Below are 14,901 nucleotides of genomic sequence, written 5' to 3' on the forward strand. Positions count from 1 at the left end.
CAAAGGTAATGTGAGAGTGCTTGGACCTGTAGGCCACCTCACACTGGCCTTGAGGGATTAACTTGAAATCACTGCTTGTCCCTCTGCAAATGTGTGCAGCTCATGTTCAATATTCATGACCCGTTAGAATGCAGTGTGGTGCCTAATGCTCTTTTTGATTAAGAAACACTTTGTATGCACAATTCAGGTGGAACAGCAGCAGCAGTTTTCACACTGATAGTCAGAAGGGCTCTGAGAACTTGAGGACCGATTTTCAAGTCATTCGGATGTTTTAAGCAAACACATCAGAGGGCCTATTTGATGCATATGTGGCATTTTTCTGCACGACAGCTCATTAATCTGCGAGAATATCAGCATAGGAAGAACGAGTTTGAATAATGTGCGAGTGAATGATTTTCTGTAACCCTGTGGTGAGCACTATATTAAAGCACCAAATAGCAGCGGAGCCGCAAGATGCCGCTGGCAGAGTACTACGGAAACAGAAATGGCTCACTTGTCAATTAGAGATTCTTCTGACCACTCAAAATACATGCCATTTAAAAACTACATGTCATAAAAGTCAAAAGCAAACCATTGGAAGGAGTTCTTACCTTCCTGCAGACTCGAAGGTAGGTGAATTGAGTTGGGGTCCTCCTCTTCGTCTTGTTCGTATTGGTACAGTGTTTGCGACTGCCTTACCGCCACCTCACTATGGTCTTCGAGTGCAATAGGAGGGATTGCTGTCGGGCCAAATCTAACATTAGGGAGTGAATTCTCCTCTTCGATCTCCTCAACTGGCTCTTCCAAAGCATCATTCTCATCGCTTCTTTCTTGTATTGGGTCCTCTGTAGTTTGTATAGCATTGTCTAACATTTCTTCGGATCCCTGACTTTCCTCGTGGTTGTAGGTTGTAGTTGTGTCTGGCTCCACTAATAAATGCTGTGTCTCCTTGACAGAGCTTTGACTTGCCTGCTGAGCTGCTGTCTCTGGTTCATTCACTCCTGTGACAGGAACTTCTGTTGTACTAGAATATACTTCATTCTCTTCTGACACACTGTTGATGCCAGACTCTGTTGATAGGTCATGGAAATATGAGCTAGTGGACACCTCAGTGGGTGGTGGGGGTGAAGATGTGCTTTTCTCGAATTGAAAGTAGTCCTCTTCTTGTTCTGTGTTGCTGTCAGTGTCAGAACTCCTGTGTTTCTTAGAGGTTTCTGGTTGTGTGGGATCTCTTTCGGGTGCATCCTGGTCATCACTGTACAGATCATCATACTGTCGCTCGGGTTCAAGATCTTCATTTTCTGTATTGGACAGAGGATTTAACGTAGAAACATCACACTCTGGCAAGGGGTAGCACATCAGCTGACCTCCAGAACTTGGACAGTGGCAGACTTTGCAAGGAGGCACATGGAATGTATGGCCAGCAACATACTTTTCCTCTCCGTCTATACAGCCAATGCTCCCGCACTGGGGGCATCCATCCGCTGGCTGCAAAACCTCAATACAATTTGGGGGAAGCTCCTGGCAAGGAATGAACTGGCAGCTAATCCTACCACCTCCTTTTGGGCATGAGCATTCTGTACTGCCAAAGTCAACAAAGTAGGATTGTCCTTCTGGTACTTTGCCATGCCTAAATCCAACATTCACACAATCATAGTACTGGTATCCTTCACAGGTGCAACCGTGTTGTACACAAGAAGCACAACAGGCATCTGCTTCGAGCACTTCTTCAATACAGTGTTGGAGTGGTTCACATTCCACTCCTGTACAGTCCTTTTGAGCATGGGACAGTCCAGGCCAGACCAGTATGAAAATGGCAGAGCTGAGGCATCCTAGATGTAGTACTCTGAACATATCGCAAGACTTCTTGACCAATGGAGTGGAAGGGTAGTCCTTTTTCTACTTCAGTGTAAAATGTATGACCAGGCCCCAGTTGTTCACTAATCTGGTAAATCAATGCTTTCTTGAAGACCCTAGGTGTGGAATAAAAGAACACCATTAATGAATAAATGCATTTTAAATAGAGGTTTTTTTTAATGTCAACATGAAATATAGTAAGTGAAACAACGACTGCATTGTTTTCTATGCACATAGGAGCTAACATTTTTTACAGATTATTCAACGTCAATAATATCCTTTTATTGTGCCAAGAAGAATCATATTTACTTGTGATGTGCATTCAAACTAAAAATGTTTATTTTCTAAACCTGTTATAAGTACATCTGCCTGCTAGCAAGCCCTCATACTGTTCTATTAAAATTATATGTTGATGGTTACTTTTTTATCATGTTATCTACTTTGCAATCATACGGCTCCCATGCTTAAGAGGCAGCGGTGTTCTTATTTTATATTTTTATTCTTCTGGCAAATGCTTGCAATAAAAAAACAATTGCAGCAGCTAGCGAAGGTTCGATGTGTTGGTTTTGAGAACGTTTGTTTAGCCTTACTGATGCATTAAAAGATGTCCGTCCCGTAAAGCGTACTTTTTTGCATCAATATGATGAGGAAAATTGGTCAAATGCTCGTGGGGTCCTTTGACATTAGAAACAACTTGATACATTTCTTCTGAAAATCGGAGCAGAAAAAATTCTGGGAGTTACCTTATCAAATCTGAAACTTGTACTCAAACTGACTTGTGATTCACCAGCTCCACTCAGAACTTTATCAACAAGGTTGTCATTCCCATTGTTGACCCATTGTAAGCAATCCACGAGGCCTGCTCAGCATGCCAAAATTATATTTCCTGTATGCTAGAACAGAGTTAAAAATCAATTTTTTAGGTCTTGCCTGCTCTAGGTCTTGCCTACTGGACAGCTTTTGGCTGTTTGTAAGTGAAAGCGTCTTGTGGACCGCACCAAAAACGTACAGTGGGTTTAGAGCCCATCAATTTTTTGCCGTTTGTTTGCTTAACTGTCACTCTTATTTGAGTAATTTTTATTTGATAACTTGCCTTCCTCCACATGCGTTTGTCCATTTCCCTGGAGCATAATCTCCTGTACCATCCTTTTGATTGGCTGACTTGTATCCTTCTATTGCTCATATTTAGACAGCGACTTTTTCTATTTCAATAAGCTCTCCATGAGAGTGCATGCATTTTCTTGCTCTTTCTCTCTTGTGCTGCTTACTTCACCTTAATTACTCTTGATGCTTCTCTTTCACCCCACCCCTGACCTGCCATTGTGCCACCTGAGTGCTCATGGTCCTTAAACATATGCTTTCATTTTAACTTTTTTGAGAGTCCAGCAGCTGCCATTTGCTGCAGGGCCACTCCCTACTTTAAAAGAGCAATTTTCGAGTATTCCTATTACTCCCTTGCACCTGCCCACTCTCTGTTGCTTTTCTCCAACCACCCTCCCCACCTTCTCCTTGCCCAGCGTGTATTTATTTATTTGTTGGGAGGGTCTGGCATGTCATTGGGCATGTGTGCCTTTCAGGAATGACACTGTTATTTCTTTTGCCTGAGGCTGCACAGCATCAGCCAAAAATATTGGCAAAGCCAGTAGGTCAACACGATGAGACCTATTGGCTTTGCCAATGCTTGTTTCTCCTTTGTGACCAATCATTTTTTACTACACATCATTTCCTTTCACACTTAGGGACCTATTTACATGTGAAAAAATTTGCACGAGTAAATTTGTTCTTACACTTAGTGGCCAATTTCGATCTCGCTAGGAAAGCCCTCCATATGACTCAGATCCGGAGGGCTTTCAGAGCGAATTGCGCTCCGGGAGTCCAAGCGACCGATTCTGATGCATCCGTACAGTGACGGACTCGGTTCGGTTGGACTCCCATTGAACTCTATGGGAGCCTGTGTGCCCACATGTACACAGGCTCCCATAGCAAAAAAAGGTGGGTGGGGAAAAGCATACACCCTGTGGTGGGCACCCCATGGTGCCTGACACACTGTGCATGATTGGATCAGGGGGACCCATGGGCAGCCCTGCAACTGATTTGGAAGGCCCCGGGTGAAGGGGGGCCTGATACAGCCTCCTGAAGTGGGATTCCCAAAGCCTTTTTGTCTTGCTGAGACCGAGACGGTACGGCTATCAAAATCGGGCATGGTACTCGCTTGCTCAGAATCCATTCCCATTGCGCTGCACGGTTCGGCTCCGAACAAGGCGGACTGACTGCATCAGGTTCGGAAACGATTCGGTCGGTGCTGACCGCTTCCTCGCATCGTACTTGCCCGTTCGGAATGGGGGACTATTCAGTCAGAAACAGAGGCTCCAAATTGGATTTGCTCTTCAAGGATCACGTTAGGAGTCCTTCCTAATGAGATCTTAATCGGCCCCATAGTAGTAACTTTACAACTTTTTGCTATTCACCATTGCCATGTGGATAGGTTACTACATAGTGCTGACTTACGTGTCTCCACCCTCTGAAACATAGAGTGGAGCCACATTTACAAGTTTAAAATTACTACTAGTAACTTTCCACACGTAGGGCCTCATCATGATGCACACTGGACCGGCTTTCGTGGTCCTGTCGGAAGCTGTCAGACCACCGAGGTCTCATTGGAAGGAGTTGGTACGACCGCCAAATTACGATTCAGGTATCCTGTACTCCGACCGACCTCTGAAAGACTGCCAACTCCAACAGCCTTTCTCCCACTCCCAACATTGCAGTCGAATAAAATTAGCATCCATAGGGCAGTACAGGGATCTCTGACTGCCCCTCGGACTACGGTGAGGCTTACCGACGGCCCGACTGTGGTGGCGGGACCGGCTGCCTCAAGTAATCAGAAACTAAGGATTTAGGTGCATACTCACCCCAATCTGCTTCACTCCAGCAGATTCTGACATGGATCCTTTACTCCAGGTCTCCCCTACACCTCGGCAGCTGAACCCCAATGACTACGATCCTATGGGTGCCGGAATCCAAGTAAGGCCTTCTGAGGTATGTATCCCCATTGACTGGACTGTGCACATTCCAAAACACTCCAGCAATAGAGTATATGGATTTCAATGTATATCCCCACATATGTCATGCATGTGTGTAGAATTCACATGTTTCTGTGAGTTATGTATGTATTTGTAGTGACATATTTGGGGATATGCGCTCCGCTGTAGCTACAACCGCTATGGTAGCAGCAATTGCATCGTAATATGACGGGGGAAGCTTCCCAGGCTCGGCGTTCAGAAAGGGCTGGCAAGGATGGTGATCGGATGGTCAGTCCGACTGGCATCGTGATGAGGCCCGTAGTCAGAGTCCTCCCTAAGGTAAAGTACTGGTATACATAAAAAAAGTTTACTAAACTTTAAAAAAGCAAGTAAAGGTATTTATGAGTTAAATATAAATGTGAAATAATATAATATATTCATTTTAAAGGCAGAGGCAAATACAAAATGCTATAGCACTATTAACTTAATTAGGATTTAATTTGTAATTATTTAATATATACTAATTAAATGAAATACTTTTTAATAAAATCATCTAAAGTAAAATATTTATATTTATCTATTATGTATTACAAATGACTCAAATTTATGACGAAAATTAATTTAAATTAATTGAATTATTAAACAAAAATGAAATGAACCATTTTTTGATTAAAAACAATTATGAAAATATTATTTTTATGGACATATAATTTTTAACATTACATGACATTAATTATACATTTCTGCCTCGATTATTTTCTACGGGAGGGCGTTGCAGTGCCAGATGTTGGTCATCTGTGGTGCTGGACTACTGCAGATCTGAACTAAAGTACATTTTCACAATCTTGGTTCCTTTTTGGCTGTAGAATGTTTAGAAGTGCAGCTTGTGAATAGGAATGGGATTAGTCTTTTTTGGGTGGGTGCATGTCCTCCCTAAATTCCTCCCTAAGTCTCCGTCAGGTAGTCACAAGTATTCCTAATTTTCCAGCCACCCTCTCCGTCCGTCCCATATTTACTAATAACATATAGAGGAAGAAGAGATCGCCACACAGAAACGATAGGCAAGGTGGAGGCGCAGACCTCTTCAAGTAGTTTGGTGATTAGCATTTATGCTTAAGTAGAGCTATTGTAGTGCAGCTAAAAGTAATAATAAATGCAGTCACTGAATAGCCCCCTTAGCATGCACTTACTCAATATTTTTGATTTTGTTGATATTGCAGGACTGGTGTAACCTCAAAATATCACCACTTGCTATTCTCCTTAAGCCACACAACCGCTGAAAAACACAACAGAGCAGCATTGTCCTCAAGATTTTCTTGTTACAAGCGTGTTTTCAATAGTCTGTATAGTTTCTGAATAGATATAGCCATAGACCCCTTGTCAAAAAGTTGAATCAATTGATTAAATCGTTACTCCTGTATATTCTCAACCTGGTATGTATTGTCTTACCACATGGTTGCTTGAAAAGATATAAATTATGCCATGAATGTGGGTTGTTTCCCCTGAGCACACATGGGGTACCAGTTTATTTATTTGTCAAAATCAATGCCTAAATGCGAAAAGGAACTGGACTCATTAAGAAGGTTTCATTAATACTTCATTCTGTTCAATGACTTTTGTCCTGCGGATATGATTTGGGACTTTTTCAGAGAAATCATAGAATCCATTTGCTCTATAATAACAGCATACTTGCCATTCCATTATGAACGCGCTGGCTTTTATTGAAAGCGGAGCGGCTTTCCGGCAAATGTGATACGGAATCCTCCAGGCGATAGAGCAAGCTATTTCAGGGAGCGACTGCTGCCTATTTCTAAAAAGAATTTGCTTCTGCTGAAAGTGATATCTTCCATCTCATCTTTCAGTGTCCTATATAAAGTATTTCAGCCCTGAGGAAGACCTTCTTTTGAACTGTTGTGGTCCTTGCACACAAAGGTGGAAACGCGTCGGCTCACTTTTTTCCCCCACCCAATTTTACACAATATATTTTTTCCATGCACGGGGTCAAGAGTTGCAACATGACATAATTGATTGGAGAGTTTATGAAATGTTGAAGTGTACCTATTAATCGTGGTATAACTGTATCCAATTTGTACCAATGTTATCTCTGACCTCTTCACCTTTGGACCGTTGTACTGTAAATTAATCGAGAAAAAAATGATTTATGATGTTCATTTGATTAATCAAGATTTAGGACCAAAAGATGTTAAGAACCTGTTCAAAGTAAACAGATCGGAAATGTATCGCTCATGAATTTACAACACTCTATGTGTCGCTACAATCTTTGTGATAATGAAATGTATTTTTAAGAAAAACTTTCTTTTTGTATTTTCTCAAAAAGAGCAAAAAAGTGGCTATGTTTACAATCAATTGAATTAAAAATATTGAATATTTTTGATAAACCTTCCATCTTGTTGGCAAACACCTTCTTTGCTTACAGACCCACAGTTGTAAAAATGTTCTACATATAATGTTGTTCCGTAATGGAACTTAAGCGTAGGTAACGCACTGTGCCTAGGCGTTAAGTGAATGTATTTGTATCTATGGTCTCAGGGGCATTCTTGTTTTTTGCTCCCATGAAATCAGCATAGCATCATCAGCATATATTAGGAGGGGATGATTCTTGTCTACATCTAAGTAGACCCTTGGCACTCAATCCGTACCTTCTTGTTCAAATGGATAACACACGTACAAGAGGAGTGGGGTCAGAATACAGCCCAGCCTCACCCCTTTGTCGTGTTAAGGAATCTGCTCATTCTCATGTGGGTCTAAGTCTGTGACAGGTGATTGGTTGGTTGTGCATTCATTGATGAAAGCTAACAAAATCCTCCTCCAACTCCATTTCTCTCATGACAGCCCATGGTTTAGATGTATTTGCTTACTGACTACTGATGGCAGGTTCATTAAACGCTAGTAGATTGTGCCCTAGCTTGCAGTTGCAATCTGATATATAATCAGATACAGATAAAGACATTGTTTGTTGGTCCCCAAACTTTGCCTAAATGTGTGCTGCTATGTCAAAAAGCACATCTCTATCACCATCCCAAGACTGCAGAATTATCTTTCCTAACTTAACTGATGCGTCAATCAAAGAAATTGACATGTAGCAACATGGGTCTCTACTGCCTCCTTCTTGACATTAGGAATCATGTTTGAAAATAGCAAAGTCTGTTTACAACCCCAGTCAGAATAGGGAACTAAAGATCAATGTAATATCTATTTAGGTCCATGGGGACTATTCCAATGCCACAGATAGAGATTCTATTTACAATTTGACAATATTCCACAAGTCTTTAAAACTTGTATCGAAGCTCAGTTTTGAAAAGGGAAATTGTTTTCTTTTTTAAAAAAGAAATTTCAAAAGGTTATGCTCCGAAACTCAAATTCGAATGCATTGTTAATGTTCTCTAGTCACTTTATATCCCAGCCATCAAATATTTTGGAGGCTCCTCAAAATATCGGGCAACCTGCAAGGCTGGACATAGCATTCCCCTTCCTACGTTTCTCTATTGCACTGGATGCAGTGTGACGTCACTCACCAGTGCGCACCGACCACACAGCCCACATTGCCCTCAGTATGATCAAAATACTTACTACCTTTTGCGTTGCAAAATACAGTCCAGCAAGGCCAATGGCACTATAGATGTTATCAAAGAACTATCTTCTACAGTGCAAAAGATCACTCTTCTATTGTCTACCCTGCTATGAACATAATAGAAGGACTATCTACTGCAATGAAAAAGATAGCCCTTGCACTATTTTTGTAATATTATAGACATGCTATTAGGACCATCTTTACCAAATCAACAGCTGCAGCCCGTGCAGGTAAGAGCAGTACGGCGGTGGGGCTGGGTGGGGGTGGGGGGAGGGATCCGACTGACGATTTGGCACTCCACATTAGACATTACTTGAAAATTCAGTTGATGCAGAGTTTGGACAGAGATGTTTAGATGGGCATCGTGCTATTATCTCTTGATTACAAAATATATTTTTGAGGGTCCTTGGGTTTATCCTAACCTTAAATACCTAACAAAAAAGACATCTTGCCCAAACACATAGGGTTCAACTGTGCAGCCCTAATACTGAAACAGGCATTCGGGATTACTCCACTAGAAGAAAAGTGAAAGATTTAAGTGATGATTTCTTTGTTCTTTTTTCTTTGTGTTATATAGTAATCTGCCTTACGTCTTTCAAAGTGTTTGTAGGCTAATGATTTAGGGCCCGATTATGAATTTTGCAGTATGGCAGCGGGACCGTCCCGCTGCCGCACTGCCAATCCCGCGTGAGAACCGCCTGAAGTATTGATACTTTTTTAGTCACTGGCGGGCTGCTTCTTTGGCGTCCCACGGCGGTGCCTATAAAATAGGCACCACAATGGGAACGTCAAAGGAAGTTCCAGCATGGCATGGACTGCGAAGTTCATGCTGTGCTGGAACTGGGGGTGCATGCTCACAAAGAGCACATGCTCTGTCCCCCTGTGTACATCCACATGGAGTGAGGCACAAGGGGGCCATGTAGGCCCCCCTTTCTTTCCTCACTGCTACTGTTTTAATGGGGGAAAGACCTCCATGAAATTATTGGCAGTGAGGAAAGTCATAATATGCTTGGCAGGACCACGGCGGCCCTGTCAAGCTTATTACTGCCTCAAGCTCGTTGCGCCACTGCCAGGGAATGGCGCTTCCCTGTCAGAATTGGCGGTCGCAGGGCAGCACGACTACCAAGGTCTTATGGCGGTGGACAGAAGACCGCCGCCACTACCCCAATACAAGTCTGGCAGTCTGAGGACCGCCAGACTCGTATTTAGGCCCTAAGTGTTTGCAGCAGATGTGTAGATTATGCTGGTAAAATTTTAGTGTTACTAAAGTGTCACAGAAAATACATTTTCTTGATATGAAGGCCCAGCTAGTTTACCCTACAAACCATGTAATTGACAGATACACCATTAACTTTTCAGCAAAAGATTGTAACTCAACACTTACAGCACTTATTCGTTATCAGAGCGTTTGGATTAAGAGGTTTCTGAAAAGTGCCCACCAGTAGTCTTTCACAGAGGGGGAGGTCTTACTTTCACTAAGGCAGCTTTTATACAAGCATCCCACCTTCATCACAATGATTGTGCTGCTGATGCTTTCAACATAGCAAATTAAAACCTTATGTAGTGGAGAGATTGAAATATCAGATCTCTGTGGATTGTAACAGCTTAATGTTGCAACACTTTATATATATATTTTACGAAAGACATTGAGTTTGATATTACTTATTAGAGTCAACATTATGGCCATAAAACCAGCAATAAATGACATCAGTTGTAATTATCAAAAACTCTGGGAAAACACTATCCTTTTGTAATTAATACATATGACAGGGATAAAAAGTTTGCATCCACCAATAATGACTCTGCTTGACCGGAAAAGTGTGACTTGCAGGGCCAGTGACACAGAACTAAAACCCCGCCTGTACCTTTACCTCTGAGCTAAGTGACCATTTTTACCTACACATCATTTAGCCGCACCTGGCTCTAGCCTCACCTCTTTCTAAAACCAGCTAAGAGCGATCAGGTTTGGATGGTCATATTCTCTGTTACTAGAATCAGGGGTCCACTTGCTTGCTGGACAAAATGGAACCCGTTCATAAGAGCAGTAAGGGTTTATTTATTAAAATTTATGCTGCAATTGGAAATCTGGGTTCAACAGAGACTGGTCAGAACTCTAATTGTTCTCAGTTCATATTTATATAACAAATGAATAAATATAGGCCCTGGTTCAAAAAGGCACAATAACCACTGAAGGTGTTTTCACACTTGATTTTGTATAATAATGAAAGAGGCGGGGGCTGCTGTGCTGGTCATGTCCAACAGTCATGCATGTTCCGTGGTTCAGACAAGAAAAATCCTACAGGCAGCAGCAGAACCAGGCACTTCTGCTCTCTTGCAGTGCGAGAAGCAGAAACATAAAATGGTAGTTTTTACCATTTATGTTTCTGCCTTCTCGCACTGCGAGAAAGCAGTGAGGCAACGCCCCCACGCCCCAATGGGGGAGCCGCCACTGGCAGAAACTCTTTGAGTGGTCGAAATAACGCAAATAATAAGAAAGTGCTTCTCAAATTGCGCGAAACAGAATTCGCTTTTCCTCTCTACTGCCATGTTAGCCTGTGATGAATACAACATCTGTATGTACTGTTGAGGCCCATGCCAAATTTCAGCTCCACCCTAGTAAGGGTGCTTAGCTGGCACTGCTTAGAGGTTGGATATTACATCAGAATGTTTGTCTATTAGGCTTTTTGTTATCTTTGACTAAGCGTATTTGATTTTCCATGATTGGTTTCCCCTTCCTTATGGTAACAACCCATGGCTTGGAAAACACAGTTCATTAAAGAGTTTTTAAACAATGCATTCCATGGTTTTCCTTAAGGGGCCATAAAGAACTCATACAGAACAGCCCTTGACACATTTGTGGTGTTACAATAACTACACGGTTCACTTGAAATCACTGGGGAAAACCTGACTTTTTTTGTCAATGTGATTAACATCTGGTTTCTCGTTATTTGCATGCCAATTTTAACAGTTGTTAGCAGTCCGTACTTACTTCACAATGGTAAAAAGAAAATTGAATTTGCAGAAATGAACATAATACTGAAGGAGGGGTGTTTCAATTGGCAAAGTCAATACTTGTGCCTCTATTGCAATTTCTGCTTTTGAAGAGCTGCTGTGTAGAGGAGATGTCTTTATAACACTGATAGATTATTGGAACATCAGAAAAAAGAATATATGAATGTGAGAAATTGGGTTATTGGTTGAGAGGTTGTAACACAAGCAGACCACAATTAACCTGTGCTCATTGGCACAAAAGGAGTCAGGCTTAACTTAGAGGCAATGCGAATAATATCTATGCAGCACACAAAACAGTAACAAAGTGAAAAAACAGCACAAGAAAAATCTCACACCTATTTAAAAAAATAGAGTACATTTTATTAAATCACTCGATACCAAAATGACAAGACTCCAATCAGTAGAATCAGAAATATGCAATGCCAAGATTTAGGTAAAAGAGGTTTTAAAAGCACTAAGTGCCAACTGTGGTTATCTGTTCAGGACAAACCGGGATAAAGATACAAGTTCAGGCCGACTGCGATGGCGCATGGGTTGGATACAGGGACCAGGTGAGGCCAGCTGAGAATTGTACCTCATGCCCCTGCTGCAGGCTATTGGGCCACGCAGAGCAGCTGTGGTTTCAAGGAGCGATGCAGGCTCCTGCGCCGAAGGCTGTGATGCCAGGTCTACGTAGAATTACAACGTGCTGTGTTGGTTCCAATGAGAAGCTGCGAGACCTGCGTCAGTTTGCGTTGTGCTGCGTCAGTTCTGATGGGGACAACAGCTGAGTTTGAAGAGCAACTTTACCCTACTTCCAGGGGTCCAGGACTGGTGAGACACCACTTGGGGGAGGTGGGGGGGGGGGGGGTGTTAGGTCCCATAAAAGACAGAGTCCAGGCACAGGGTTCAAAATGGCTGGAGCCTTTTCTGGCCCTGAGGCTCTGTGGTCCTAGATTCAGGGCCGGGTCCTTCTTATTGAAGTCGACAGACAGCAAAGCAGCAGAGCAGTCCTTCTTGTAGTGGAGTAGCAGAGCACTCCTTCTTCTGAGTCTTCTACAGGTCCAGAAGTGATCTGAAGAGTGGGTCTGAGTGTCCGCTAGTTATACCTGGTGCCAATTTTGAAGTGGGAGAAGCTTCTGGAGTTTTCCCCTACAGCGTTGTCTGGAATTTCCTGCCTCCCTTCCCTGGTCTTAATCAGCCGGGGGGGCACAATAGGTTAGAGTGAAGTCATTTGTGTGCGAGCTAAGCCAGTGCCTTTTAATTACAAGTGTTATAGGTGATAACTTCATCCCTCATCAAATCAGAGATTGCCCATCCTGCCAATACCCAGACCCTCTATTTGTATGCTGTCTGGGAGGAATACACAAAGGCCAACTGCCAACTACACTTAGTCATGTGACCCAGGAACAGAACAGACTGCAGGCACCAAATGGTTAGGACAAAAAAATTCCAACTGTCTAAACTAGAATGGTGTGGCGTGCAAAAAAACAATGGATTTAATCCAGATCTGTGACTGGAGGCAAATGTTAGGTTGATTAGGCATTCCGTCCATCATCTGTTCTTTTTGCAATTTTTCAAAATTGGCATTTTCTAGAATGTGACTTAAAATCCGACTTTACCATGTAAGAGGATTTAAAATTACAGTTCATCAGGCACTAAGCGTGACTTTCCTACCTGCTCCCAATCAACCATTAGCACTTATTAAATGTAATAAGTTAACCCAATGTTACCCTATGGGAGATGTAGGCCTCACAGTAGTGAAAAGTGAATTTGTGAGTTGTTCACTACCAAGAAATATAAAATTTAAAAGAACATGTCCAACCTTTTAATTACAATGCACCCTGCCCTATGGGCTGTTTAAGGCCTACCTTAGGGTGACTTATATGTATTAAAGGTTTAGGTTTGGCAAAGGGGTTATTTTGATCAAGTGAATTTGCTGTTTAAAAGTGTATTGGCAGTTTAAAACTGCTGGCAGGCTTCAATGGCAGACCTGGGACAGGATTTAGGGGTTACTTAAGAGGATGCCACAAAAAGGGTTTCATACCAACTAGTAGCATTTAATTTGTGTGTTTCAGCCCACCTTTTCCCGTCTTTAGCCTTCCTGAGGAGCAGAGACCAATTACTGCTAAATATACGCAGGGGCAAATCTTAAGGCATTGTTTTGGGGCTACTTTTTTATTACTTTAAGAATGCTTTTCACGAGCGCTACTATTTTTACTTGCACCATCCTTTGTTTCCTTCTCGTGCCTCCTCGTTATTTCTTTACTTCTATTTGCCTCTCGCAATCCCTCTATGTTGCTCTCTCACTCCCCATTCTTTCACTGTCTGTTGTTGCATCCTCGCTCTGTCTCCTGCTAGTTTTAATTTTTTAGTTTTTTATAGTGCTAACTCAACCCGAAGGAGTGGAGCACGTTTACATGAGCACCAGTTACATTACACTAAGATACTTTAATTTCTTGGAAGTCTTCGGAAGATTAAGTGATTTGCCCAGAATAACAGGATGTTGAGCCGACACCAAAATTCTAACCTGGTTCCCCAGCTCCCAAGTTGTCAGCTCTGGGCATTATGCCACAGCTGAGATTTACGATCACCTGCTCGAACATTAATAAGCGAGCATCAAGTTAGTAGGTGGGACATCTCACTGCTCCCATAGGTAGCTCCCAGAGCATCCAACAACATGGCCGTCGAGGCTAGCCGCAGTCTTTTCAGACCGCACACCCATGAGTTCAATTTTATTAGATGCCTGAGGTTGTCGGACAAAAGCAGATTTGCTTTACAGGGATATTTTATAAAAATGTATCCACCTCACTGCTTTTATCAGGAGAGCAAGAAGTTGGAAGGAAGAAACTACATCCCTGCAACCATTGGCAATATGCCCCCATTTTAGGTCTCAGTTCTAGAGGGCGCACATGTGGAGTCTCGAAAAGAGACCACTTGTATGTACTTAGTGGGCTTCAGCCTGCCCTTAGGCTTGCCATTTGCTTCCCCTGCAGTTGATGTTGTATGTACAAGTGCTTCTTTCCTCCTCCCACTCCCCCCACTGCTGGACGCTGTTCACTGGAGTGTTTTATCTCTGCGCTATTATATATGATTATTGCCTTACTTTTTTCCCCATAGTACCAAATTTGTGCTTGTTAGTATCTTTGGCTGTCAATCACATGGTTGTTTCACACAAACAGAAAATCCCTCCAGTCACAGATGGCCGCCACTTTCATTAATAGCTGTGCGCACTTTTGTCAGCTGCTTGCCACATCAAAGTTTGCTGTGCAAACCCAACAGGCTACTACAAGATACTATCTAAAAGACATTCACATTGGCAAATTCAGGTAACTCGGGCAATGCCGAGACCCATTGGCTTTGCCAATGCTAGTTTACCTGGCCATCACCATCAGGTTTTTCGTGGCAGTGACACACAGGGAAAAGAAAGGCATTGCAACATCCTCCCTGAATGGTTAC

The 14,901-nt window shown here is 42.5% G+C and overlaps 1 protein-coding gene across 2 annotated transcripts in view; it reads right to left on the reverse strand.

The window, feature by feature from the left end:
• FBLN2 (fibulin 2) overlaps positions 1-14,901 on the reverse strand; it is a 630,642-nt gene that overhangs the window by 566,018 nt on the left and 49,723 nt on the right. For both annotated transcript variants that reach the window (XM_085624813.1, XM_085624812.1), the window contains exon 2: positions 591-1,952. In XM_085624813.1, coding sequence (XP_085480939.1) covers positions 591-1,833 — 1,243 coding nt within the window. In that variant the 5' untranslated portion in view covers positions 1,834-1,952. The remainder of the gene's footprint in view (positions 1-590; positions 1,953-14,901) is intronic.

The sequence above is a fragment of the Triturus cristatus genome, chromosome 9, assembly GCF_964204655.1.
Source record: "Triturus cristatus chromosome 9, aTriCri1.1, whole genome shotgun sequence".
NCBI classification, from domain to species: domain Eukaryota; kingdom Metazoa; phylum Chordata; class Amphibia; order Caudata; family Salamandridae; genus Triturus; species Triturus cristatus.